Source organism: Callospermophilus lateralis, chromosome 1 (assembly GCF_048772815.1).
Source record: "Callospermophilus lateralis isolate mCalLat2 chromosome 1, mCalLat2.hap1, whole genome shotgun sequence".
Classification (NCBI taxonomy): domain Eukaryota; kingdom Metazoa; phylum Chordata; class Mammalia; order Rodentia; family Sciuridae; genus Callospermophilus; species Callospermophilus lateralis.
The window spans coordinates 99,891,164-99,915,415 of record NC_135305.1 but is presented as its reverse complement, the minus strand read 5'-3'; the positions used below and the strand labels follow the sequence as shown (position 1 = coordinate 99,915,415).

At 49.4% G+C, this 24,252-nt stretch overlaps 1 protein-coding gene across 1 annotated transcript; it reads left to right on the top strand.

Moving 5' to 3' along the window:
- Positions 1 to 833: 833 nt before the first annotated feature.
- Positions 834 to 15,209, top strand: Myo1g (myosin IG). The gene is made up of 22 exons (XM_076864375.2): positions 834 to 940; positions 3,239 to 3,447; positions 3,596 to 3,689; positions 4,628 to 4,793; positions 4,996 to 5,049; positions 5,533 to 5,643; positions 5,956 to 6,072; positions 6,595 to 6,819; positions 6,914 to 7,059; positions 7,471 to 7,585; positions 7,729 to 7,899; positions 8,115 to 8,185; positions 9,230 to 9,304; positions 9,496 to 9,628; positions 10,253 to 10,419; positions 10,811 to 11,018; positions 11,854 to 12,077; positions 12,605 to 12,749; positions 13,397 to 13,501; positions 13,729 to 13,842; positions 14,716 to 14,870; positions 14,962 to 15,209. The coding sequence occupies exons 1-22, from the start codon at positions 846 to 848 to the stop codon at positions 15,116 to 15,118; spliced, it is 3,057 nt and encodes a 1,018-aa protein (XP_076720490.2). The 5' UTR covers positions 834 to 845; the 3' UTR covers positions 15,119 to 15,209.
- Positions 15,210 to 24,252: the final 9,043 nt, after the last annotated feature.

The window sequence follows — 24,252 nt, the reverse complement described above, 5'->3', positions numbered from 1 at the left end:
AGTGGGAAATTTCAGCAACTTGAATCCCCACCACTGGAATCTCTATAAGGTAGACGGGAAGACTTTGTATCTTATACCCTGATTGGCTAGCAGGCACTTTAAAGAATGCTATTGTTTGGTCCTCTACCCCAGGGTCTCAGGTATCAGCATCCTTTTTCACTTTTGTGTTAAGATACAATGTATATGCAGTAAATTTCACCTCTATTGAATTCTTTTCTAGGGGTAGGGTGAGGGACTATGAATTGAACCCAGGAGTGCTTTACTACTGAGTACTGAGCTACATCCCTAATCCTTTAAAATTTTTCATTTTGAGACAGGGTCTTGGTAAATTGCTGGGTCTGGCCTCAAACTTGTGATCCTCCAGGCTCAGTTTCTAGAGTTACTAGGATTACAGGCATGCACCACCATGCTGGGCTCATTTAGTTTTCAGTTCTGTGTTGACAAATATGTGTGGCTGGGTGACCATGACCATGTCAAAAAATTTTTCTTTAATGTCCCACAGCAAACCCTAACATGCAGCCAGGATTGGAAACAACCCACAGAGTCTCTTCCGCTTGGGGGTTAAATAGGAGCTTTTGAGAAGGGCAGCAAGGACCCCTCCAGAGTAGGGAGAACCCATTAGACACAGGCTTTCCTGCTCTGGTAGCAGGAAGCAGCTCAAGCACCCCTGGGGAGGGAGCAGCAAATGGGCAGGGCCGCCCTCCCAGGGCCAGAACCCACTTCCTACTTTACCACAATGCTGTAGGAGTCTGACAGGGGGCTGGGCCTCTCCAGGCTTCCCCTCCTGTCTACGTCTTGCACAGAAAGGTCGGAGTATCCTGGCCTGAGTGTTTCCATCAGGCAGAATGGAAGATGAGGATGGTCCTGAGTATGGCAAGCCTGACTTTGTGCTCTTGGACCAAGTGTCTATGGAGGACTTCATGAAGAACCTGCAGCTCAGGTAAATGTGGGGCAAGGGTCCTGGCCTTCCTTCCTCCCCGCCCCCCCCAACCTCTTCCCGTATACCTGAGGGAAACAGGGAAGGAATATGGGTCCTCATCATCAAGGAAGGGGTCAGCGGCACACACACACACACACACACACACAGACCACACAAGCTGAAATGAGTGCCTGAAAGCATACCCTAAAGAGATAGTGGCTGCCCAGAAAGTGACTGTCCTTAAGGGCTGGAGCTGTTCCGACCCTGCTTCCCATATAGCCCAGGCACTTGTCACCTCTTCCTTCCTGTGATTGGGCCATAGCATGATCCTACTGGGACAGACAGGCAAAGGCATCAGGACCAGGCTGTGTCCCCTTCCAAACCCTCCTCCCGCTGATGCTCCCATGTTTCATCTCACATAGGGGTGGCCTGAGCACTGGGGACACTGAGATGAAGTGGGCAGTCCCCACCCTTGGGTCCAAACAATCTCAATGAGTTGAGATGATGCTCTGGGGCTTGTGGGATGTCTTAGGACACAGCTAGTAGAAGTGACATTGGAGCTCACATTGTCAGTACCGGAAGCAGAGAGAAGACAGGAATGAGCTGGGGATCTAGGGGTATGGCATGCTAGATGGTCTTGCATACAGCGGGGCTTCATGCCTGCCTCCCAGGGGAGGACTGCTGTGTGCCAGGAAGCTCCCCAGGAAAGGTAGGGGACCAAGAGCCCCACTAAGCACAGAAGTCAAGAGGCTGTGATCCTGACCGAAGGAGAGGATAAGGTAGGAAATGAGCCCAGCATTTTGTGCTCATTATCATTATTCTACCTCATTCTCATAAAAATGAGTTCATGAGAGAGACAGTATCCTCTCCATTTTGAGGATGAGAACATTGATCCTGGAGAGGACAGTGATTTACTGCCGGCCACATGGCCTGTAGGAGTATTATAGTTGAGCAGAGGGCACCCTTGTCAGAGGCAACGGAGGAAGAGGAACCCAGACAGGGCTTCTTGGGGAAGGGCGGGTCCCACATACTAAGGGATTCTGTGGCCAAGGAGCAGGCAGGTCAGTTCTCCTCCCAGGGGCAGAAGGCAGAGAGGTACTGACAGGCTCTCCACAGTGACTTGGTTTGTAAACAGAAAGATGGAGAAGACTGAGGATGTCCTGGGAGAAGGTCATTGGCCATTGGCCACAGGCTGGGGCACAAAGCCTGTGTGTGCAGGCACATTGCTCCAACCCCTCCCTGTGGTCTGGGTGGGGCAGGGCGGGTCTCCTTCCGGCTCTAGTTCCCGCCCAGGCCCTAACACAGGAAACAACTAAGTCTCCTCCCTCTTCTCCAGCCAAGCCCCTTTCTTGCAACCCCATCACCTACCCACCCTGAAGGATTCACCCAGGAATCAGCCATGACCCTGTTGAGGGTATTACACAAGTAGATTCCCTTTGTAGAATAGGTAGTCCTGATTCCTGGGACTTTAGGAGCCCCCCCTAGAAAGTAGTGTGTGCTGGGGGCAGTCACACATGCCTGTAATCCCAGCAGCTCTGGAGGCTGAGACAGGAGGATAGCAAGTTCAAAGCCAGCCTCAGCAAAAAACAAGGTGCTAAGCAACTCAGACCCTAAATAAAATACAAAAATATAGCTGGGGATGTGACTCAGTGGTCAAGTGCCTCTGAGTTCAATTTTTATTTTTGGTACCTCCAAAATATAAATAAATAAATAAACAAACAAACAAATAAATAAAAGCCCGGTGTGGTGGTGCATGCCTGTAATCCCAGCAACTTGGGAGACTGAGGCAGGAGGACCATGAGTTCAAAGCCAGCCTCCACAATTTAGCAAGGCCCTAAGCAACTCAGTGAGACCCTGTCTTTAAATAAAATACAATAAAAGGGTGGGAATGTGGCTCATAATGTGGTTAAGCACCTGGTACCAGGTAAATTCAATCCCTGGTACCAAAAAAAAAAAAAAAAGAAAGAAAGAAAGAAAGAAGGGTAGGGGGAGGGAGAGAGGAAAGGAGAGAGAGAGAGAGAGATTGAAAAAGAAAGATAAAGAAAGAGAGGAAGGAAGGAAAGAAAGAAGGAAGGAAGAAAGAAGGCTGGCTTTGAACTTGCTATCCTCCTGTCTCAGCCTCCAGAGCTGATACATACCCTACATGGTAGGGACGACTGAGAGGTTCAACTCACTCAGGATGGTACCAGGGAAACTTGAATGGACACCATCCTCTTTTGCCTTCTCTATGCTCAGCCTTTACTGGTGGGGCTGACTGGAACCCTCCCCATGTGGGTTGTGCAAAGTGGTGAATGCTGAGGCCTTACCCATTGTGCCCAGGTTTGAGAAAGGCCGCATCTACACCTACATCGGTGAGGTACTGGTGTCCGTGAATCCCTACCAGGAGCTGCCTCTATATGGGCCTGAGGCCATTTCCAGGTACCAGGGCCGAGAGCTCTACGAGCGACCACCTCACCTCTATGCTGTAGCCAATGCTGCCTACAAGGCGATGAAGCGCAGGTCCAGGGACACCTGCATCGTCATCTCAGGTACCTGCCCTGCAATCCTTGCCTCATTTGTAAATAGCAAATGAAAGTGCTTAGATATCTCCTGCATCCTGGAGGTGCAGGCAGGGACAGGGAGCTGAGCTAAGGGTCACAGCCTCACTGAATTTTCCATCTCCCATCTTTCCGGCAGGGGAGAGTGGGGCAGGGAAGACAGAAGCCAGCAAGCACATCATGCAGTACATCGCTGCTGTCACCAATCCAAGCCAGAGAGCTGAGGTGGAGAGGTAAGTGACTGTGGACCATGAATCTGTTGGGAAAGGGCCTGGCACCAGAAGGCAAAAGACAGGAGCTAGAGCCTATCTTAATCCATGCCCAGTAAGGAGGATTCTTGAGTCACTTCCCATACCTAGAGGTAAGTTATGGCTGAGCGGCTGGAGTTGTGACTCAGTGGTAGAGCACTTGCCTGGCATGTGTGAGGCCCTGGATTCAATTCTCAGTACCACATATAAATAAATAAAACAAAAGAACTATAAAAAAAATAAAAAGATATGGCTGAGATACACTAAGGATCTCTCAGATAATGAGGGGTGAAACCCAGCTAAGGCACACAGGCCATTGCTTAGAGAGGAGGTATCACTGACAGGTGGATATGGAGGGGTATAGGAGATACTAGATATGGCTCAGAACAGGGCAGGGGGTGCCCCCAAGGAGGTCCACAGAAACCTGGAAAAGTTAGTAGTCTGGTCAAGATGACGGAGCACGCCAGGCAGGAATGTAGGCTACACAGATGGTCCTGAGGCCCTGATCCAGGAAACCAGGGATGGCCTGCCCACTGCTCCCCCTTGGGGCCTTGCAGAAGCACCTTCCTGTGTCTGAACCAGACCAGATCAGACCAGTTCCACCTCCTCAGGCTACAGAAGAGATCAGGGGAAAGTGTAGCCACAAGAAACTAAGAATAGCATTTGCTGAGCACCTGTCCTGAGCTCAGAGCTGCTGCAGACTACACAGCACGAGCAAGTCCACAAAGTGCCTTCCTGAGTCTGAGGCAGAATGATTATCACATAGCTCTGAGGAAGCACCAGGCAAGGCAGGGCCTTTTCTCCCTCTCAGTCAGTTCTCTGACTCATCTGAGATGCTATAATTTCTGTGAAGACAACTCAGGCAGAGACACTGTTCTCTAGACAGGCATCTTTGCATTGAGCCCTCATCTCTCTGTCCACAGGGTTAAAGATGTACTGCTCAAATCCACCTGTGTGCTAGAGGCCTTTGGCAATGCCCGCACCAACCGCAATCACAACTCCAGCCGCTTTGGCAAGTACATGGATATTAACTTTGACTTCAAGGGAGATCCTGTTGGAGGACACATCCACAGTTACCTGCTGGAAAAGGTGAGTACGTGGGCTGAGGAAACCCACATGGGGGACCCTAGCTGAAATCTTTCCCAGGCCTGGGGACCCCAGGAACTGGGAACACACTGACCCTGATGTTGCAGGTTAGGAAAACTGGGCTCTGTCAGTGACCCTTCTCTGAGACTCACTGTCCCTGGGGCAGCCCATCATCAGGCTGGGGTCCAACTTCCCTTCTCTTCAGTCCAGGGTTCTCAAGCAGCATGTGGGCGAAAGGAACTTCCATGCATTCTACCAGGTGAGCCTCTGTATATGGGGAGGGATTGTGGGGAAAAAGCAAAGTGGGAGGAGGAAAAGAGTAAAACAGGCTGGACCCACTTTCCACCTCCCTCATTATCCCAACTTCCCCACCCTACTCCATTCCATCTGTTCCTAGACATTGTCTTTATTCCCCACCATAGCTATCCCAAGCCCACATACAAGAGGGCGAGAGCTCATTGGGCATGGAGGCAAGGTATCCTTAACATTTGAGACCCCCAAAATATAAGAGCTCCCTGGGACACAGGCAGTGTCTTCACAGGCTCTGAGGTCTACACTGAGGTGGAGCTCTTGGCACATGGGAAGTTTCCACATCATCTTTGAACTACCCCTGTGTTTGTTGGTTCAAGGCTGGAGGGAAGAATGTGTTCATGTGTTATCCTGCATCTGTGAGGGTTAGGTGGGGATATAGGAGGGTCCTTGGAGCTTAGTGGCCTAACTAAGTTGCATCTGCATCCTTCAGTTGCTTAGGGGCTGTGAGGACCAAGAGCTACAAGAACTGTACCTGGAGAGAAACCCTGCTGTGTATAATTTCACACGCCAGGGAGCCGGGCTCAACATGGGTGTGCACAATGCAAGTATAAGGGGCATGGGTCTCAATCAGACTTAGGTTCAGGGTCCTGGGAGTGGGAGCAGGGAATGGGCAGCAATTGGATCAAACTAGAGTGGTGTGAACAACTTGGGTAAATGTATGTGGTGGAGGGGTGAAAGGAAAACAGCTTGGGGAGGAGACAGAGGACAGGGTAAGCAGGTACCTGATATAGAGGAATTGGGGTCTATGGATGGGACAGGATGTGGGGTAAGCAGGTGCCTGGGACACAGGGGTTCAGGGAGTACAGGGGGCCTAGGCTGTGTTCACTTGGGTGGTGAGTTTCTTCTCCCTTAGGGCTTGGACAGTGATGAGAGAAGCCACCAGGCAGTGACTGAGGCCATGAGGGTCATTGGCTTCAGTCCTGAGGAGGTGGCATCAGTACACCGCATCCTGGCTGCCATATTGCACCTGGTGAGCCTGGCTGAGAGGGTCTGGGAGTGTCTGGGAGGCCATCTCCCCACAGAGATGTCCTTTTAGGAACAACTCAGGGGCCAGGATTGGACTCACTTGAATTATTCCAGTGAAGCTGAGTTGACTGCCTCCCTTGCTGAGGTTGATTTGCTAGTGATGAGCTCAGTGGTTGTCCAATAGAGCTTGCTCTCAGGAGTCCAGACTGCAGGCTGTGACAACCAAGCATTTTGCATCTCACATTGAGCAGACTGCCTCTTGGTTAAGTTGTTCCTCAGAACCTCTCATTCAGCCTCAGAGCTCTGAGAGCCATGAGGAGTAAGTTGTTGGGAGTCCTTAGCAAAGGCTCCTGATCCCCGTCTCTGCTGTGTCCATGGGCTTGCAATGACCAGCTAACCATGCTGTCTGAACAAGGCAAGGTCCCCTACATCCCACCCCCTGCTTCCTTTCCTTTTTCCCATTCAAAGGTGTCTAGGCTCCTTGGAGATGAGGAGCCTGGACTATTCATGGTACCCCCATCACCAGGGAAACATCGAGTTCATGGAGAGAGAAGAAGATGGGCCACAGAAAGGGGGCCTAGCAGTGGCTGAGGAGGCATTGGTAGACCATGTGGCTGAGCTGACTGCCACGCCCAGGGACCTGGTGCTCCGCTCCCTGCTGGCTCGCACTGTGGCTTCTGGAGGCCGGGAACTCATAGAGAAAGGCCATACTGTGGCAGAGGCCAGCTACGCCCGGGATGCCTGTGCCAAGGTACTCCCAGGGTGGTTAAAAGGGGGAAACCCAGGAGGCCTTTGTAGGGGATGCCAGGATGGCAGCAGCAAGAAGTGGCATGCTCTGCCCCCAGGCAGTCTACCAGCGGCTGTTTGAGTGGGTGGTGGACAGGATCAATGGTATCATGGAAGCCCGGGGCCGTGACCCTCGTCGTGATGGCAAGGACACAGTCATTGGTGTGCTGGACATCTATGGCTTTGAGGTGTTCCCTGTCAACAGGTGAGCAATCCAGCCAACCATGTCCCCAGTTCTGACTCCCCAAATGCTGTGGACACCAAGGTCCTGGAAAGCTCAGCTGGGACTGGGAGGTAGGAATGTCTGGATTTTCTCACTGGTCCTGAACCCCAGGTCTCCTACCCTTCCAGCCTACCTTGGCTGAGTCCTTGACCAGCAGTGCCCTGATGAAAGCTAATATTTTGGGGCTCACTTCTCCTGGCTGTGAATTCCAAGTCTATTCCAATATGTGCACATGGTGGGTAGGGTTACAGTGGAGGGTAAGCAGGGATGTATAAACTGCAGTAAAGCCTCATGGGGTCCTGGCACTATCAGGGGAAATGTGGGGGGAGGGGAAGCCATTTTACTGTACCCATGAGGAGGGAGAGACCCTCTGAAGGCCCTGCTTACCCCCAGCTTTGAGCAGTTCTGCATCAACTACTGCAATGAGAAGCTGCAGCAGCTCTTCATCCGGCTCATCCTGAAGCAGGAGCAGGAAGAGTATGAGCGTGAGGGAATCACCTGGCAGACTGTGAGTACCCTTCACATGAAGGAGGATGGTGTTGGGAACCTCCTGCAGCCTTGCGGGCACTGAGCAGGCGATGAGTGAGATGAGGTTAACAGGTAGGTGTCTAGATGGCTTCAAGAGTCTCCTGGCTGGCTGCTTTCACCCAGGTCGAATACTTCAACAATGCCACCATTGTGGAGCTGGTGGAGCGGCCCCATCGAGGCATCCTGGCTGTGCTGGATGAGGCCTGCAGCACTGCGGGACCCATTACCGACCGAATCTTCCTGCAGACCCTGGACACACACCATCGCCACCATCCACACTACTCCAGCCGCCAGGTGCTTTAGCTGTTCCTTGGGCACAGAGGGCTGATGGGACATGCCAAGAGGCACTGCAATACCTGTGCCTGGGGGGCCTTGGAGGGACCCAACTTGGTGCCATTCAAATCACTGTGACAGTTTCCTTTGCCCAGGCAGGGTGGCTGTGGGACTGTCCACCAAAGACCAAAGACCTTCCCCCACCTTCTATGTTTTGACCTTGGCCTATCCTATAGCTTTGCCCCACTGACAAGACAATGGAGTTTGGCCGAGATTTCCGGATCAAGCATTATGCAGGAGATGTCACGTAAGTGTCCTCTGCTTCCACCTGCACCCTGGTTCCTGCATGAGGCACTACTGCACAAGTCACTTTCCTGGAGAATGGCAAGGACCCTGCCCTATAAAGACATAGAAAACATGCCCTTCACCTAGAAGCATAGGTGTAAGACAGGACATGAAGTTTTGAGGATAGTAGTTCTCAACTCAGGCTTCATTCATTTGGAGAGTTTATAAAAAATACCCCACTCCAGCCTATTGGTGGGGGAGCTGCAAGTTGGGTAGTGGGGCAAGGGGGCAAAGATCCTGCATTTCTAACAAGGTCCCAGGTGAAGTCTCACTTCAGTCCTCATGCAGGCTCTGAGCATCAAGACTCAGGGTGTCCTTCAGGGATTGTCATGATGATTATTAATTTACCTGTGTCTCACCCAATCCTAAAGAGGATTCAAGGTGACTCAAAGAGAGGTGCAAGTGTCTAACATGATTTTCCCAAGGAGACTAACTAGTAGATGATGAAGACAAAGAAGCCAGATATTAGATGTATTTACAATAATCCACACCCTGCACAGGGACTGCAGATGGAGCTACGATTTGACACAGCTTTCTGGGGGTCCAAGAAGAAGAACATGATTCTAAGGCTCTCATGTCACAAGACTAAAATAGACCTAAGATTCAGGAGTTTCTGGTCATAATTGCAGTCACTAATACTTATGAGGACTCACTGTGCAAGCATTTGATGTACATTGAAGCAGAGGGTTTGAATGACCTGTCTGAGGTCACACAGCATGTTCGTGTGGAGCTGGGATTCAGTATAGGGATGTTTGGCTTCAAAGCTAGGTGCTAATCCACTTGATTCATCTTCCAGGAGAGAAATTTCTCTTCAGGGAGTGAGTCTTAGGTGATGAAAGAGAATGCAGATGTGAGGGAGAAGGAGAAGAGAGAGGGCAGCAAGGAGGGAGAGAGACCGACCTCCAAAAACAGAGGCAGGTGGGGGGCCTTCAGTGTTTGTCAGCATTTGAGAGGCCTGGCAGTCTAGTCCCTCCCTGATCACCTCACTGACCCTGGACTTGGGCAGGTACTCTGTGGAGGGCTTCATTGACAAGAACAGAGACTCCCTCTTCCAGGACTTCAAGCGGCTGTTCTACAATAGGTAAGCACTTGCTAGTTGTACTGGTGCCAGAGGCCCAGGGCTGGTGGTCTTCAGGGACTCTGGCACCTGATCCACTTGACAAGAGGACAGGCTACAGCTCAAGGCTAAAGCCATGCAGTAACTAAGGGCCACACTGGGACAGGTGGGGCTGCTCCTAAGAGGGCAGTTGGGTATGCAATCTGTGTCCGCAGCTCAGATCCCACATTGCGGGCTATGTGGCCAGATGGACAGCAGGACATCACAGAGGTAACCAAGCGCCCCCTGACAGCTGGCACACTATTCAAGAACTCCATGGTGGCCCTAGTGGAGAACCTGGCCTCCAAGGTACTCCTGCCCCACCCTGACTTTCCAGATCCTTCTTTCTGTGTCCTGGGTGCCCATCACGGAGGGTTGGCATTCTTGTACAGTCTGCTTGAACCATGTCTTCCCCAAGTAGGGAACACACCCACTACAGAAATTAGATGTGGGGGCTCAGGGACCAGACTTGATCAGTCACTGAGCATACAGTGAGATTCATGTACCATCCCTTTGCCCCACTGCCTCTTGGGCAGGGGGCCCTGATGGGGTTGACCCCACCCAGCCCCCACTGAGAGCTGGGATTCTTCTGGTGGCTGGGGCAATGGGTAAAAGAAACTGGTACTATCTTTCCGTGGTGTTTGGGTCCAAAGTCAAAGGGGAAATTGGTGCGGGGTTCGCAGCTGGTGGGTTTAACAACATAATATTCAGTGGAGGAGACCTGATCCTGCTCTCTTGGGCTAGAACCTGGCTTTGGCCAGACCTCCTCATGAGTCCTGCTCCATGCTCTGAGCCTCTGCACTTGTGCTATGATTTCCCTTTGCCTGACTCTCCTCTTAACCTGAGCCTTTGGGGGTTCAAGAAATCCCTTTTCAAGTTAGTGCAAATAGTGGCCACTGGCTCAGATCTCTAACCCCCACTCTGTCCCTATAGGAACCTTTCTATGTCCGCTGCATCAAACCCAATGAGGACAAGGTGGCTGGAAGGCTGGATGAGGACCACTGCCGCCACCAGGTCGCATACCTGGGGCTGCTGGAGAATGTGAGAGTCCGCAGGGCTGGCTTTGCTTCCCGCCAGCCATACTCTCGATTTCTCCTCAGGTATAGGCACCCAACTCTATCAATCTAGGCTATAAATCTTGTGTAGCGTCCAAGGGGTAGGAGAGTCCCTAAACATTTTGTACACATTGGTACAAGTGAGAGCCAGCATGCTGCTGGCTTCAAGGCACCAAAATGTCTGTTGAGGACATGTGGGAAGACATGTACATGGACATGTGTACAAGGGCACATGTGAAAGGTACGGGAGGACATGTGGTAGAGGCACATGTGTAGGACACATATACATATAGGTATCACAACTGCTCTAGGATCATGCCAGGAAAATTTTGGCTCTGGGACTCCCAGAGTGGAGTATCTCCTCAAGTATGGGCAGGGCAGGTTCCATGCCCTCTTCCTGGAGCCAGATCCCCATTGCTCTGTCCTATGCTAACAGGTACAAGATGACCTGTGAGTACACATGGCCCAACCACCTGCTGGGCTCTGACAAGGCGGCTGTGAGCGCCCTCCTGGAGCAGCACAGGCTGCAAGGGGATGTAGCCTTTGGCCACAGCAAGCTGTTCATCCGCTCACCCCGGACGCTGGTCACACTGGAGCAGAGCCGAGCCCGCCTCATCCCCATCATTGTGCTGCTGCTACAGAAGGTGTGGGGAGTAGGGAGCTGCCCACCACAGCGGGAATGGGTGTCCTCCTGAATCCCACAATGGATACATTATCCAATCGGCTCCTGATGGTGTTCCTGGTCTGTTGAAGTCAGGGTCCTTACACTGTGTGGTCAATGGTTTATTGCTTAAGTCTGTCTTAATCTGTGAGTCCCTAGGCTGCTTGCCTTGTGGGGTATCCAGTTTAGGTTCTTACAGTCACCATCTAGTGGTGGCCCTCTGTCTCAGGGTCACCCAGAAGTTGTCAGATGCCCTAGTAGATGATCAAGCACCTCCATCTGCTCCCACCTTTCTTCTTACATGAGCTTTCTCCTGAGAATCTGGGGATCCCTACAATGCCAGGTCCCAGCTTGAAAAGCCTAGCATAGTTGAGCATGGTAGCACATGCCTGTAATCCCAGTGGCTTGGGAAGCTGAGGCAGGAGGATCTAGAGTTCAAAGCCAGTCTCAGCAACTTAGCTGAGTTACTCTTGAGTGCCTCAGTGGTTGAGTGCCCCTGCCCCTCAGTTCAGTCCTTGGTACAAAAAAAAAAAAAAAAAAGAAAAGAAAAAAAGAAAAAAAAGAAAGCCTAGCACAGGCAAATTACTCTTTTCTGAGAGTCTACAGAGCCTTGGACAGTACTCTTCCAGCCTAGCTGGCTACATGCCCAAGCTGGAACCAACCTCTGACTGGACCTGGTTTCTGGGAGCAGGGGGTTGGGTCGGTTTCCCCTAGAAACAAGCAGGGGGTGATCAGGAAAGATTCAGGGGCACAGTTGGGTTTAGGAGGTCAGGTCTGCCTGGGCCTGACACCATATCCATCCCATCTGACCCACTCAGGCATGGAGAGGTACCCTGGCTAGATGGCGCTGCAGGCGGTTGCGAGCCATCTACACTATCATGCGCTGGTTCCGGAGGCATAAGGTGCGTGCTCACTTGGCAGAGCTGCAGCGGAGGTTTCAGGCTGCACGACAGCCCCCACTCTATGGCCGGGACATTGAGTGGCCGCTGCCCCCTGCTGTGCTGCAGCCCTTCCAGGACACCTGCCACATGCTCTTCTGCAGGTACTGCCTTAAGTCCTCCTCATTTCTCATGTAGCCAGCATCCTCTGAACACTGAACCTTTCATCTTAGTACCTGGCTGGAGATATACCAGCCAAAGCAGAAAGATAAGACTGGGCCACATTAGCTGACTGTCACATCCCAGTTGGTGGCAGATCCCTGATTATCCCAGTACCGTGCTGGACATTCCAGGTCCAGGGCCACGGTCTTTGGGAGGGGAGGAGAGTTAGTCAGGGCTGGGGTTTGGGGGACTCTGCACCTGAATGGGTCCTTGAAGACTGAGTAGAAGCTCTCCAGGAGGGGCACAGAGTAGGTGTGCTTAGAATGGGAGTGTGCTGTGTGGTCAGAGATCTTGGACCATCTTCCAGAGACAAGTGTTGAATGTGAGAAGCCAAGACCAGAGAAGCTAACAGAAATTGGGACTCAAAGGGCAATTAGCACCAGTCTGATGACTGACTCTCTCCTGTAGAAGGGGTTGGGGAGGGCATAAATACACAGGCTGGTGTCCTCTGACTACTTCCCTCTTCCAGGTGGCGGGCCCGGCAGCTGGTAAAGAACATTCCACCTTCAGATATGGCTCAGATCAAGGCCAAAGTGGCTGCCATGGGGGCCCTGCAGGGTCTACGTCAGGACTGGGGCTGCCAGAGAGCCTGGGCTCAAGACTACCTGTCCTCTGTGAGTGCCAGGCGAGCATGGAGCTGTGTATGGTGGGGAAGCTCGCTGCTGACAATGTGCCTGTCTCACCATGCATCCTTGCCAACCAGTGCTGACTTGTTGACCGTGCTCTTGGCCCCTGTCTTTCCCTCTTAAGATTTCATCCCTGAGGTTTAAGGGTTTTCATCTGGCTCCCCTGCCTGGGCTCTCCCTGGAACCTTGGGAATCCCATGTTTTCAGGTATAGCTGAGTGTACCACCCTACACTATCGTGTTCTCAGATACAGCACCCCTAGTCAGGCAGGCCTGCACATACCCACTCTCCCTGCATGGCTTCCTCGGTCCTCTCCTGGCTGCTATGAATTTGCTGTCCTATATCTGGTCTTCAGGGAATGGCAGTCTGGAGATAGGAGGCCCATCCAGGTGGACAGTTCCTGTGCCTAGGATCTAGGTTCTTGCCTGCCCACGGGCATCTCTCCAGAGAATATAGGCCTGGGCTTGAGCAGCAGCTGCCTGTTGGGTGGGTGTGGAGGGCAGTGAGAGTGGGGCACAGACCTGGCCTAGAATATCAGCATTTCCTGAGGTGAAGGACAATGTGGTGATTTGCCATTAGTGAGTGTGATCCCAAGACCCCATCCCAAACATCCCCTCCCCACCATCTATTCTCAGGGCACTGACAACCCCACAGCCGCAGGCTTGTTTGCTCAGCAACTGAAGACCCTTCGAGAGAAGGATGGCTTTGGAGCTGTGCTCTTTTCTAGCCATGTCCGTAAGGTCAGTACCTTGTCTCGGGGTTTGGGGGCATGGGTTGGGGGTGCCCAGGAGAGACCCTTGAGACATATCCAGCTCAGGCACAGCTGCTTCTGAAACTCTGGAATTTGTCAGGACAGCTCAGTCAGTGAGGAGAAGAGCCAGGGAAGGGAGGAAGGAGGGATACCTGGGGCCTGGGGCCACGAGTGGAGCAGTTGGCACCAGCCTAGGTCCAGCCACCCCTCCTGCAGGTGAACCGCTTCCGCAAGTGCCGGGACCGGGCCCTTCTGCTTACAGACCGGCACCTCTACAAACTGGAGCCTGGCCGTCAGTACCGGGTAATGCGGGCTGTGCCTCTGGATGCGGTGAGTACCATGGGCTGCATATGGAGCATCTTTGTGGGGCTCTGCAGGGCCCCTGGGCTGGAAGCCTTGCCTAAGTCTCTTTCCCACTATCTGTGATGGCCTGGAGCATTCTGACACTCAGGCAGTGGCAACCGCTACTGAAAATCCTGAAGTGGCTTCCTATGGCTCATGTGGTGGAGGGTCTGCCTCTGCCAGCTCTGCTGGCCCAACCACCTTGTCCCCCTGACTCATGCTCTCACATTCTGGTCAAGCCAAATGGCTCCTCTCCCCACCTAGGCCTCTCTGGGTGGTTCCTACCTAGGCATGCTAGAACACACTCAAGTGCCTGCTACAGTTCTCAAGTACCTCCTGCAGGACCCTGTCCCTACCTTCTGCCTGGCTCTGTAGCCTACCTGCTCCCTTGCATGGCAGCTCTTTGTTCCCATGAATTCTCATAGGACAAGGAGCAGCCTGGGCAGGGAATCAATGTTGGATCTGGGTCTCCCATGAATTTGGGGGTTCTGTGACTGTCCTGTTATCATAATGCTGTCTGATGTGGTTGCCACATGCCAGTGTGGTTATTTAAATGTAACCAAAATGAGGTAAAACTAAAAACTCAGCTTTTCAATAACAGTAATACATTCAAGTGTTCAGTAGGGGCAGGTGCTAATCTATCAGCAAAGATCTAGAATATTCCATAATGACAGAAATTCCTATGGCATGATGCCCTGCTGAACTCTCCTCTTTGCCAGCAGGTACCAGAGAGGGAAGGAAGTGGCAGGGTGGCCGAGAGCTGGAGTTAGCACTCTGCCAAAGGCAGGGCTTCTCATTAGGTCTTAGGAGGGGCTTCCTAAGGAGGGCTGCTGTATCCCTGACCCCGAGTTTCCTGCTCAGGTGACAGGGGTGAGTGTGACCAGTGGACGGGACCAGCTGGTGGTACTGCATGCCCGGGGCCATGATGACCTCGTGGTATGTCTGAACCGCTCCCAGCCACCTCTGGACAATCGTATCGGGGAGCTGGTGGGTGTACTGGCTTCACACTGCCAGAGGTGAGTATGGGGCCAATTGGGGATGTGGGCATGTGGAGCCTCACTGCCCTGGCCCTCTGCCTGCCCTGACCCCCTGTTCCTTCTGTTCCAGGGAGGGAAGAAACCTAGAGGTCCGTGTCTCTGACTGCATTTCACTGAGCCAGCGTGGGGCCCAACGCCTTGTTTCCGTGGAGTCCAGGCCAGAGCAACCAGAACCAGATTTCTGTTGTAGCCGTGGCAACTTTACCCTCCTCTGGCCAAACTGCTGATTCAGCCTGAGCTGGCCTGTCCTAGTCTCCATGCAGTTTCTCACACTTGGCCCTGGCCACACTGAAGGCCAGGACTCATCTACCCCTGTAGAGAGCACAATATAATAAAGATCCTGTATCTGTGCCCAGCCTGGCTATGCCTGGGTAGATGGACAGTGGTCACTCTCACCCTATCTTGGTGGAATACTGGGCTACCCAGGCAAGTCCTGCCTGCTCCTATAGCTAATGTCCACCCTGTGTCCGCTGCTCACCCACTGCAGGATCACCCAAACTGGAGGAGGAACTCTGGAGGCCTAGTATAGGATAGAACAGCAAGACTTAGTCCTCAGGGTCTCACTCCAGGGACAGGCTGAATGTGGATCCCATGGTCTGAGAGAAAGGGTTCTACCTAGGGACACTTCCTGGATGCCCCAAGCTGCTCTCATGGGCTCAAGACTTCCCCATACCAAACGTAGCCCTTGGTCCCTTTCCTTCCCTACCCACAGGGCTCCTGGTTTAGGGAAGGCTTGGGCCCCAATGTCAACTTGGAGAAGTACTGGGGGGAGCACAGAGCAGCCACCCTGAGGGCTGTCAGGGGATGTGCTAATAGGCAGCCTTGGCCCAGGGCTGATGTGGTCTCGGCCACTAGCTGTCCAAGTTGGGTACTGGATGTAGGTGTCTGAGGCTGTGGGACCTTCTTCTGCAATGAAAAATCAACAAGAAATGGGGCCTAGCAGCCAGAACTGCCAGTATTGGGAAACAGGGCTATCTGTGTTCAATGTTATAGGACAGCCACGCAAGGGAGGCCAGGGTAGGCACCCACCTCCATGCCTCTGGTGAGTTAAGCACTTCTACAACACTTACCCTCTTACTAGGCCCACACTCCTCTGAATCCCTCAACCTATGTATAACTCTTCCGCCCTCATTCCCCTAAGCCCCTTCCCTCTTCAGCTCCTCAGTCCCCAGCCCTTCAGTTACTCAGCCCAACTGTGCTCCCTCAGTACTTCAGCTCTTAAGCCCATCATACCCAAGCCCCCATCAACCCCTCAGCTTTTTAATTCTTCATATCCTCAGCCCCCATCAGCAGCCTAATCCCCCTGCTCTCTTCTTCCATAGGTGTTTCCTTTGTCCTCACTGCTGCTTACTCTCTTGAGACATAAATTTAGCAGACATCCTTGCCTGTTTGTGCCATTTTGTTGTGGAGGTCAACATCTGTCACCATGGCTTTTGATTGTGGCATGAGGGTTTAGGAGCATCCAGAGCTCTCGACCCACTGAGGCTTCCCTGTTCATATGGTCAAGCATCTGTAGGTCTCAACAGTCAGGGTTACTTCCTACGTGCCCTGAGAAGCCTCTACAGAGCCAAACCCCAGAATTTTTGGCAGCTTCTGGCCAGGTGGGACACTTCCCTCACAGAGTAATCAGATGAGAAGGGCCTCGTTCAATCATGGGAACCTAAACACTTCTAGATATAGGTGTGCTTCCTGCCCTCTGTAAATCACTTCATCAGAAAGCTGTATAGCATCAGCTAGCTGCTGTCCAAATTCCCCTCCCTTACACCTTGGAAGGGGCTAGAGAATACTATCCACCCTTGTCAAAATTTTCCTAGATCTTTAGGAAGCTCTACTTACAGACTGCAGGTAAGCCCCAGTGAACAAGTAAAAACTTCAGGGAAGCCCCAGAATGGGGAGTGGAACATTTGAGGTCCAGCCTTCCAGAGCCACTTCATGCCTAGCCTAGAGCCTTGGAGGGAAAGATCACAACTGCCAGGTGGTACCCAGGCCCTGAAACCCAGTCCAAGAGGTAGGCAATATGCTTGAGAGGGAAAGGCCACAAACGCTCCTCTAGTGAACTCTGACCTCGAAGAGGCAGTTCACATACACCATCCATCTCTTTGATAAACCCTCTAGGGCTTTGCAAATATCCCTCACTAGATACCTTTGATGTCAGCATAACCATCATTACCCCAATGCTAGGTGATGGAACAGTTTCCATGACTTGCCTGAAGCCCTCATGCCCTGAGGAGCAGAACCAGGGTTCCCAATGCCAGTGGGCCCAAGAGCAGTCACACACCTCATGTCATACCAATACAGGTGGCTCGAACACAGCATCACTTTGCAGATGGGGAGTAATATCTGAACGTGGGGATGTGGTCACTGGCTGTTGAGAGACAGCGCCTTGGTCTGAGTCCAACCTCTCTACTAGTCCCAGCCCATCCCCATTTCCTATCAAAGAATGAATTTACTAGAACTGTCCCCTCAAGTTGTTATGAGGACTGCACAAAGTTTGTTTGTTTGTTTTTTTGCCATGTACACAGAGACAATCCTTATTTTGGGATGTCAGGAGAGGAAAATCACATACATGGGCTCAGGGGTGGGTTTCCTCACTTCAGTGCCTGGTCCCCCAGCAGACCTGAGAGCAGGAATAGCCATCTTAATTTTGCAAATAAGGAAACAGAACTATAAAAGTGGCCTTTTAAAAAATATCTTTATTTTATTTTTATGTGGTGCTGAGGATTGAACCTAGTGCCTCATGCATGGTAGGCGAGCACTCTACCTCTGAGCCACAACCTCAGCCCAAGGTGGTCTTTTTTAATTGAAGTTAAACTGGTCTCCCCTCAACAAATGCTTAGACTTAATTATTTTAATTATATTTGCATATGCTCCTGCCACTATTTTATTGAAATATAATTCGTATACCATAAAATTTGCCATTTGAAGACACAATTCAGTAATTTTTAGTAAGTATACTGATAAAGTTGTACCACCAACCATCATCACTATCTAAATTTAGAACATTTTCATCACCTAAAAAGGAAACCTATACTTATTAGTAGTTATTTTCCATTACCTACCTTCACTTCCAGCCCTTAAAACCACTAATCTATGTTCTGTCTCTACAGATATACCTATTCTGGATATTTTATTTTATGTTATTTTATTTTGGTGTGTTACTGGGGATTAAACCCAAGGGCACTGAACCACTGAGCTATATCCTCAATCTTTTTTTTTTTCTTTTTCTTTATTTTAAATTTTATTTATTATTGTTGTTGTTGTTAATTTTTTTTTTGAGAGAGAGAGAGAGGGTCTCTATTAAGTTTCCAAGGCTGACCTCAATCTTGAAATCCTCTTGCCTCAACCTCCCAAATAGATGGGATTTTAGGTGTGCATAACCATGCTCGGCTTGGATATTTAATATATGTGGAATCATATGGCCTCTTTCACCTGGCTTCTTTTATTTAGCATAATGTTTTCTGGGTTTAACTATATTATATCATATATCAGTATTACATAGGCAAAGGATATTCTATTGTGTAGATCTACGACAGTTTGTTTATGTACTTATTAGTCAATAGTTTCTGGAGTTTTTTGTTTCTTTTGATAGCTATCCTAGAGAATGTGAAATAATATCTCATTGTGGTTGATTGGTTTGTTGTTTCCGTACTAGGGATTGAACCCAGAAGCACTTTACCATCAAGCTACATTCCCAGTACTTTTTTTTGTGGTGTTGGGGATTGAACCCAGGGCCTAGTGCATGCAAGGTAAGCACTCTACCAACTGAGCTATATCTGCAGACCTATTCCCAGTACTTTTTACTTTTTATTTTGAGACAGGATCTTACTAAGTTGCTGAGGCTGGCCTCAAACTCCTAGGCTCAAGTGATCCTCTTTTTTTTTAATTTTTATTTTTGGTACTAAGGATTGAGCCCAAGGGCACTTAACCACTGAGCCACATTCCCAACCCTTTTTAATATTTTATTTTAAGATAGGGTCTCATTAAATTACTTAGAGCCTTGCTAAATTTCTGAGGCTGGTTTTGAACTCATGATCCTCTTGCCTCAGCCTCCTGAGTGACTGGCACTACACTGTCCCAGCGGCTGCCCTTCTTTATTTTATTTTATTTTCTGAGGTGCTGGAGATCAAATCCAGGGCCTATACATGCTGAGCAAAAGCTGTGCAATGGAGCTATTGGGCTGGGGATATAGCTCAGTTGGTAGAGTGCTTGCATCATACGCATAAGGCCCTGGGTTCAACCCCCTGAACTGTCAATTAAAAAAAAAAAAAGTCAGTGAGCTAAACCCCCAGATGTGCCACTTTCTTTTTTACAGTCCTAGAGATTAAACCAGTGGTGCTCTACCATTGAGCTATATCCCCAGCCCTTTTTTATTTTTTATTTTGGGACCAGGTCTCACTAGTTGCCCAGGCTGGCTTGAACTCATGATCCTCATGCCTCAGCTTACTAAGTTATACAGGGGTATATCACTGCACCTGGCCACACTAGTTTCTTATAAATGAAAATTTAAGAATTGCTTTTTTTTTTTTTTTTGTACTGGGGGTTGAACCCAGAGGCACTTTATCACTAAACCACACCCCAGACCTTTTAAATTTTGATTCAAGGTATCACTTAGTTGCTTAGGGTCTAAGTAAGTTGCTGAGGATGGATTTGAACCTGTGATCCTTCTGCCTCAGCTGCCCAAGTTGCTGGGATTACAGGCATGCTTCACCACTCCTGGCTAAGGCTGGTTTTTATATTGCTCATACTATGAAATCAAAGTCACACTGAATATTGGGGGCAGACCATCAAATGTGTGTTTGAAACAGGAGGAAACAATCCATCTCTCAGCCCAAAGCCAACATCCTGACTGCAGACGAAAGTCTAATCCAGGTGTTTCCCTCTTGGCTTGTGAGAAGAGGTTGCCTAGGAGAGGAGTTTGACTTATGGAAACATCATTTATCTCAGACAAATTGTACATGCAAGGCAATTCACAGGATATTGGCTATTGTCTGGCAGCCACCAGAGTTTTCTTTGCCAAGCAGGGATCAGCTTGTTGTATCCTCTGCTCACTGAGACCCCTTCCCACCCAGTAGTGTGAGAATGGAGGGGAAATGCTGCAGCTTCCAAGGTCATGTGGGCATATTTGTCTTAGAGGTAGACATGGAAGAACTCCCTGTCCTCCCCTAAATCCCCTCCTAAACCCCAGAAGGGATGAAAGTTTGCTCACACTGGAAGTACATCCTCCCCTAGAAGACAGCAGTTTTCTGGAAGCTCTATCACAGCTGCTGGTGATGCTCAGCCCTGAGGGCAACTGAAGAGTGTGATAGAGCAGGGTCCTTTGGTCTAATATCCCTCCACTGCAGGTCCACAAGCCATTCAGAAACAGAGGCTATCACAAGCACTGTTCCATATGGTGCCTCCCAGAAGTGTCCTTCTGCTTTGGTGAGTGAAAAGCATGTAGGGACACTGCAGGGGGTGCCTGAAGAAAGGTGGTGTAGGTCAGGGATGATCATAAAAAAATGCCACAGGGAATCCAAGTACCACAAGAATGCATTTTGTCTGTCTGCTTATACAGAAAACAGATGGAAGGAAATACCATAATGCCTGGCTGGCAGGATTACAGTTATCCTATTTTTGCAGGTGTTTTTCTATTTTATCCCCAAATTCCCATAGTGAAAATTACCATGCTGTTTGGGCCTATGGGTGGGAGGGTGTAATGCAAACTGCATTCAGTCAAGGCCATGAAGTTAGGGGCCTGTGGACAGGCCCCCACCTTGACCCACATTCTGAGTTTTCAAGGGTGAGGCAGCTTCCTGTTCACCCACAGTGGGCCCCTGGGCTCACTAGCCATAACCGTTGTTTCCATTTGTATCTGGCAGTAGGCAGACAGTACTTTTTTGAGTCTGGGCTTGAAAAATTCAACTTCCTGTGGCAGTGTGCACACAACATGTAGGAATCAATCTCATCTGTGATCTAAGGGGCAGGAATTAGGAGGGGCTTTCTCCTGGCAGGGAAGCTCACAGCCACCATCTCCTACAGAGCAGGAGCAGGGAGGGGTCCTGAGACTATAGACATGCACAGTTCACCTCAGTAAACACCCACTACAACCAAGGTGCACCAATTTTACTTTGGCTTAGGGGAGAAAAGGTTAGAATATTCCAGAAACTATATCTGAACAAGCATGACCATCTGTTCAGTTTAAATCCTCGTTGAGCTAAACAGACAGGAGAATAATCCTACAGCCAGAGAAAAAGCATAAATCACAAGCTCCTGACATAGCATTGTGGGATTAGCTTCCCCAATTCCTCTATCCATACACCACCCACAACTTTTCTGTATATCAGGAATGAAAACGTGCCATGAAGTAGTCTATACAGATTCTAAGTGATCAAGACAGAAACTCCACAACATCACAGGTCTTCTTCCACTTAAGTCAGACTGTGGTGTTCCTCCACAGAGCAGGACTGACCCCACCCACTGCCATGGCTCCAGGTTGAGCAGAGGTAGTCACAAGTGGAGATGGGGAGGGACTTGACCATAGATGCTGCAAGTCAGGTTGGGAATGGAGGTGACAGCATGCATAGGTTCAACAGCAGCTTTGGGAGGTAAAAACCCAAAAGAATTAATTACTCTTGGGAATTAAACTGGTGACAAACAACATGGACAAACAGGACAGGAGTGAGCTTGGGGCAAGAGTGGGGACTCCAGAAAGTGGCTGGAAGTTTGGAAGGACAGTCCAGGTGATGGTGATCAAGCAGCTGTCCAGGACTTGTCTGGAAAAAAAAATGTGTTGCTAGGAAAGGGATGATGCCATGGTTTAGATGTGTCACCTCCAAAATTCATGTGTAGGGTTTGGGGTATAGATCAGAGGTAGAGCTCATGCTTAGTATGCAATAAGTCCAACACCAAAACTCAAAATATGGAAAATGCAAAACCAAAAATTCAGGTATTGCCAATGTAATGGTATTAAGAAGTGGGGCCTTGCTGGGTGTGGTGGTGGACACCATAATCCCAGTTATTCAGGAGTCTGAGGAAGGAGGATCCCAAGTTTGAGATCAGCCTCAGTAACCTACCAAGAACCTGCTTCAAAAAAAATAAAATAAAATATAAAAAGATCTGGGGATGTAGATCAGTGGTAAAGTGCCTCTGGATTCAATCCCTAAAAAAAAAAAAAAAAATTAGGCCACAAGGGTTCCTTCCTCATTAAAAGAATTACAGTCCTTAAAAAGAGGTTTCACACAGGTTTCGGCTAGCTTGTGCTCTTACCCTGCTTCCTTCTACCATGTGAGGATGCAGCAGGAAGCCCTCACCAGATGCTGATGCTTTGATCTTAAGACTTCCCAGCCTCCAGAACAGTGAGAAATACATTTCTGTTTTTTTTTTTAATAAATTACCTAGTTTGTGGTATTTTGTTATTATAGCACAAACAGATGAAGACATAAGGTCTGCACAGATCTTCAAAAGAGGAGTTTAAAAAATTTGGCAGTAGCCAGATGAAAAACAGTATGTCAGTTCCTTGAAAAAAAATTAAAAATGTATCCATGATCCAGCAATATGATCCCGCAATTCCATTTCTGAGTATATGCACAAGATAAATGAAGCAGGATTACTCCCCACCCCTGAATTAGTGATTGAACCCAGGGGTGTTCTACCACTAAGCTTTGGATATCAGTTACCCAGCCCTGCCCTCACTAAATTGTCCAGGCTGGCCTTGAATTTATGAACCTCCTACCGAAGCCTCCCCAGTAGCTGGATTACAGGCATACACCACCAAAACCAACTGAAAGTAGAATCTGGAAGAGATATTTGTACATCCATGTTTATAACAGCCTTATTCACAATAGTATTAAAACATGGAAGCAATCCAAGTATTTATTGATGGATGAATGAAAGGAAGCCAAGTGTGGTGAGGGATGACAGGTCATCCCAATGACTTGAGAGGCTGAGGTGGGAGGACTGCTTGAGGCCTTGAGTTTGAGACCAACCTGGGTAGCCTAATGAGATCCCCTTCCTTTGTGAAGGGGATAGGAATTCCGACACATGCTACCACATGGATGAACTCTGAGGACATTAGGTTGAGTGGAATAAGCCAGTCACAAAAAAAGACAAATATACTATGATTCCAAGCATAGGAGATTCCTAGAATTGTCAAATTCACAGAGCGTAGAATGTTGGTTGCTAGGGACTGGAGAGCTATTGCTTTTTTTTTTTTTTTTTTAGTATTAGGGATTGAACTCAGGGGTGCTTAACCATTGAGCCACATCCTCAGCCCTTTTTTATATTTTATTTTCAGACAAGTTTTCATTAAGTTGCTTAGGGCCTCACTAAGTTGCTAAGGCTGACTTTGAACTTGAGATCCTCCTTCCTCAGCCTCCCAAGCTGCTGGGATTACAGACATGCACCATCTATGGATTTTTAAAAACAAATAACTTATTTAAAAAAAAAGAATTTGACACCTTAACCCATGAAACTATTGAACATTCCCTTCCCTCAGGCAGGGAAGTGTGCTCAATACCTCATCTGAGGTCAGCCTTCCTTGGCTGTGATCTGCTCACCAAGTGGCTTGGATGCTCTAGCTACAGGTTGCAGAGAGCCTCACTTACATTCTCTCTGGCCAGATTGTCACACTAAGCCAGAGTGCACTGTGAGAGTTACTCCAACCAGCATCTAAGGGACTTTTTGCTAAAATGCCTTAGCTCTACAGACACAGGCTGGTATCATATGTGACTTCAAGTATCACATCCTAATGTGGTTGCATGCAAAGGAGGTCCCTCTTGCTGCAGCCCCTTCTTATTTTTGAGACCAGGTTTCACTGCGTTGCCCAGGTTGATCTAGAACTCTAGGGCTCAAGTGGGTCCTCCCACCTAAGCCTACTCAGCCAACGATGAACTGTCTTTTAAAACATAAATAAATAAATAAATAAATATATATTAGTTGTAGTTTGACACAATATCTTTATTTATTTATTTATTTTTATGTGTTGCTGAGGATCAAACCCAGTGCCTCGCACATGCTAGGCGAGCGCTCTACCACTGAGCTACAGCCCCAGCCCCCTATCTATCTTTTATTATGGTGCATACAACGAGCATTTATTCACTGATCCAAAGTAAAAAGAAAAAAGAAATGGGGGATGTTTTTCAATGTCTTCTCTTCATGGGGTCTTCAGATAGCCACCTTCTATGTCAATGCCCAGACCAGGATCTGGGATTTCATGCATCTCTCCCAGGAAGCCCCAGTCCAGGTCACAGTTTATGCCTGAGCCTAGGCCCATCACCAGCAGGGAAAACTATATGTGCACCATCAGTGCAGAAATAAACAAATAAGAAAACCAGAGGCTGTTTATCCAGAGCTGCTACAGCAAGGGAGCCAGCCACGTTACCAC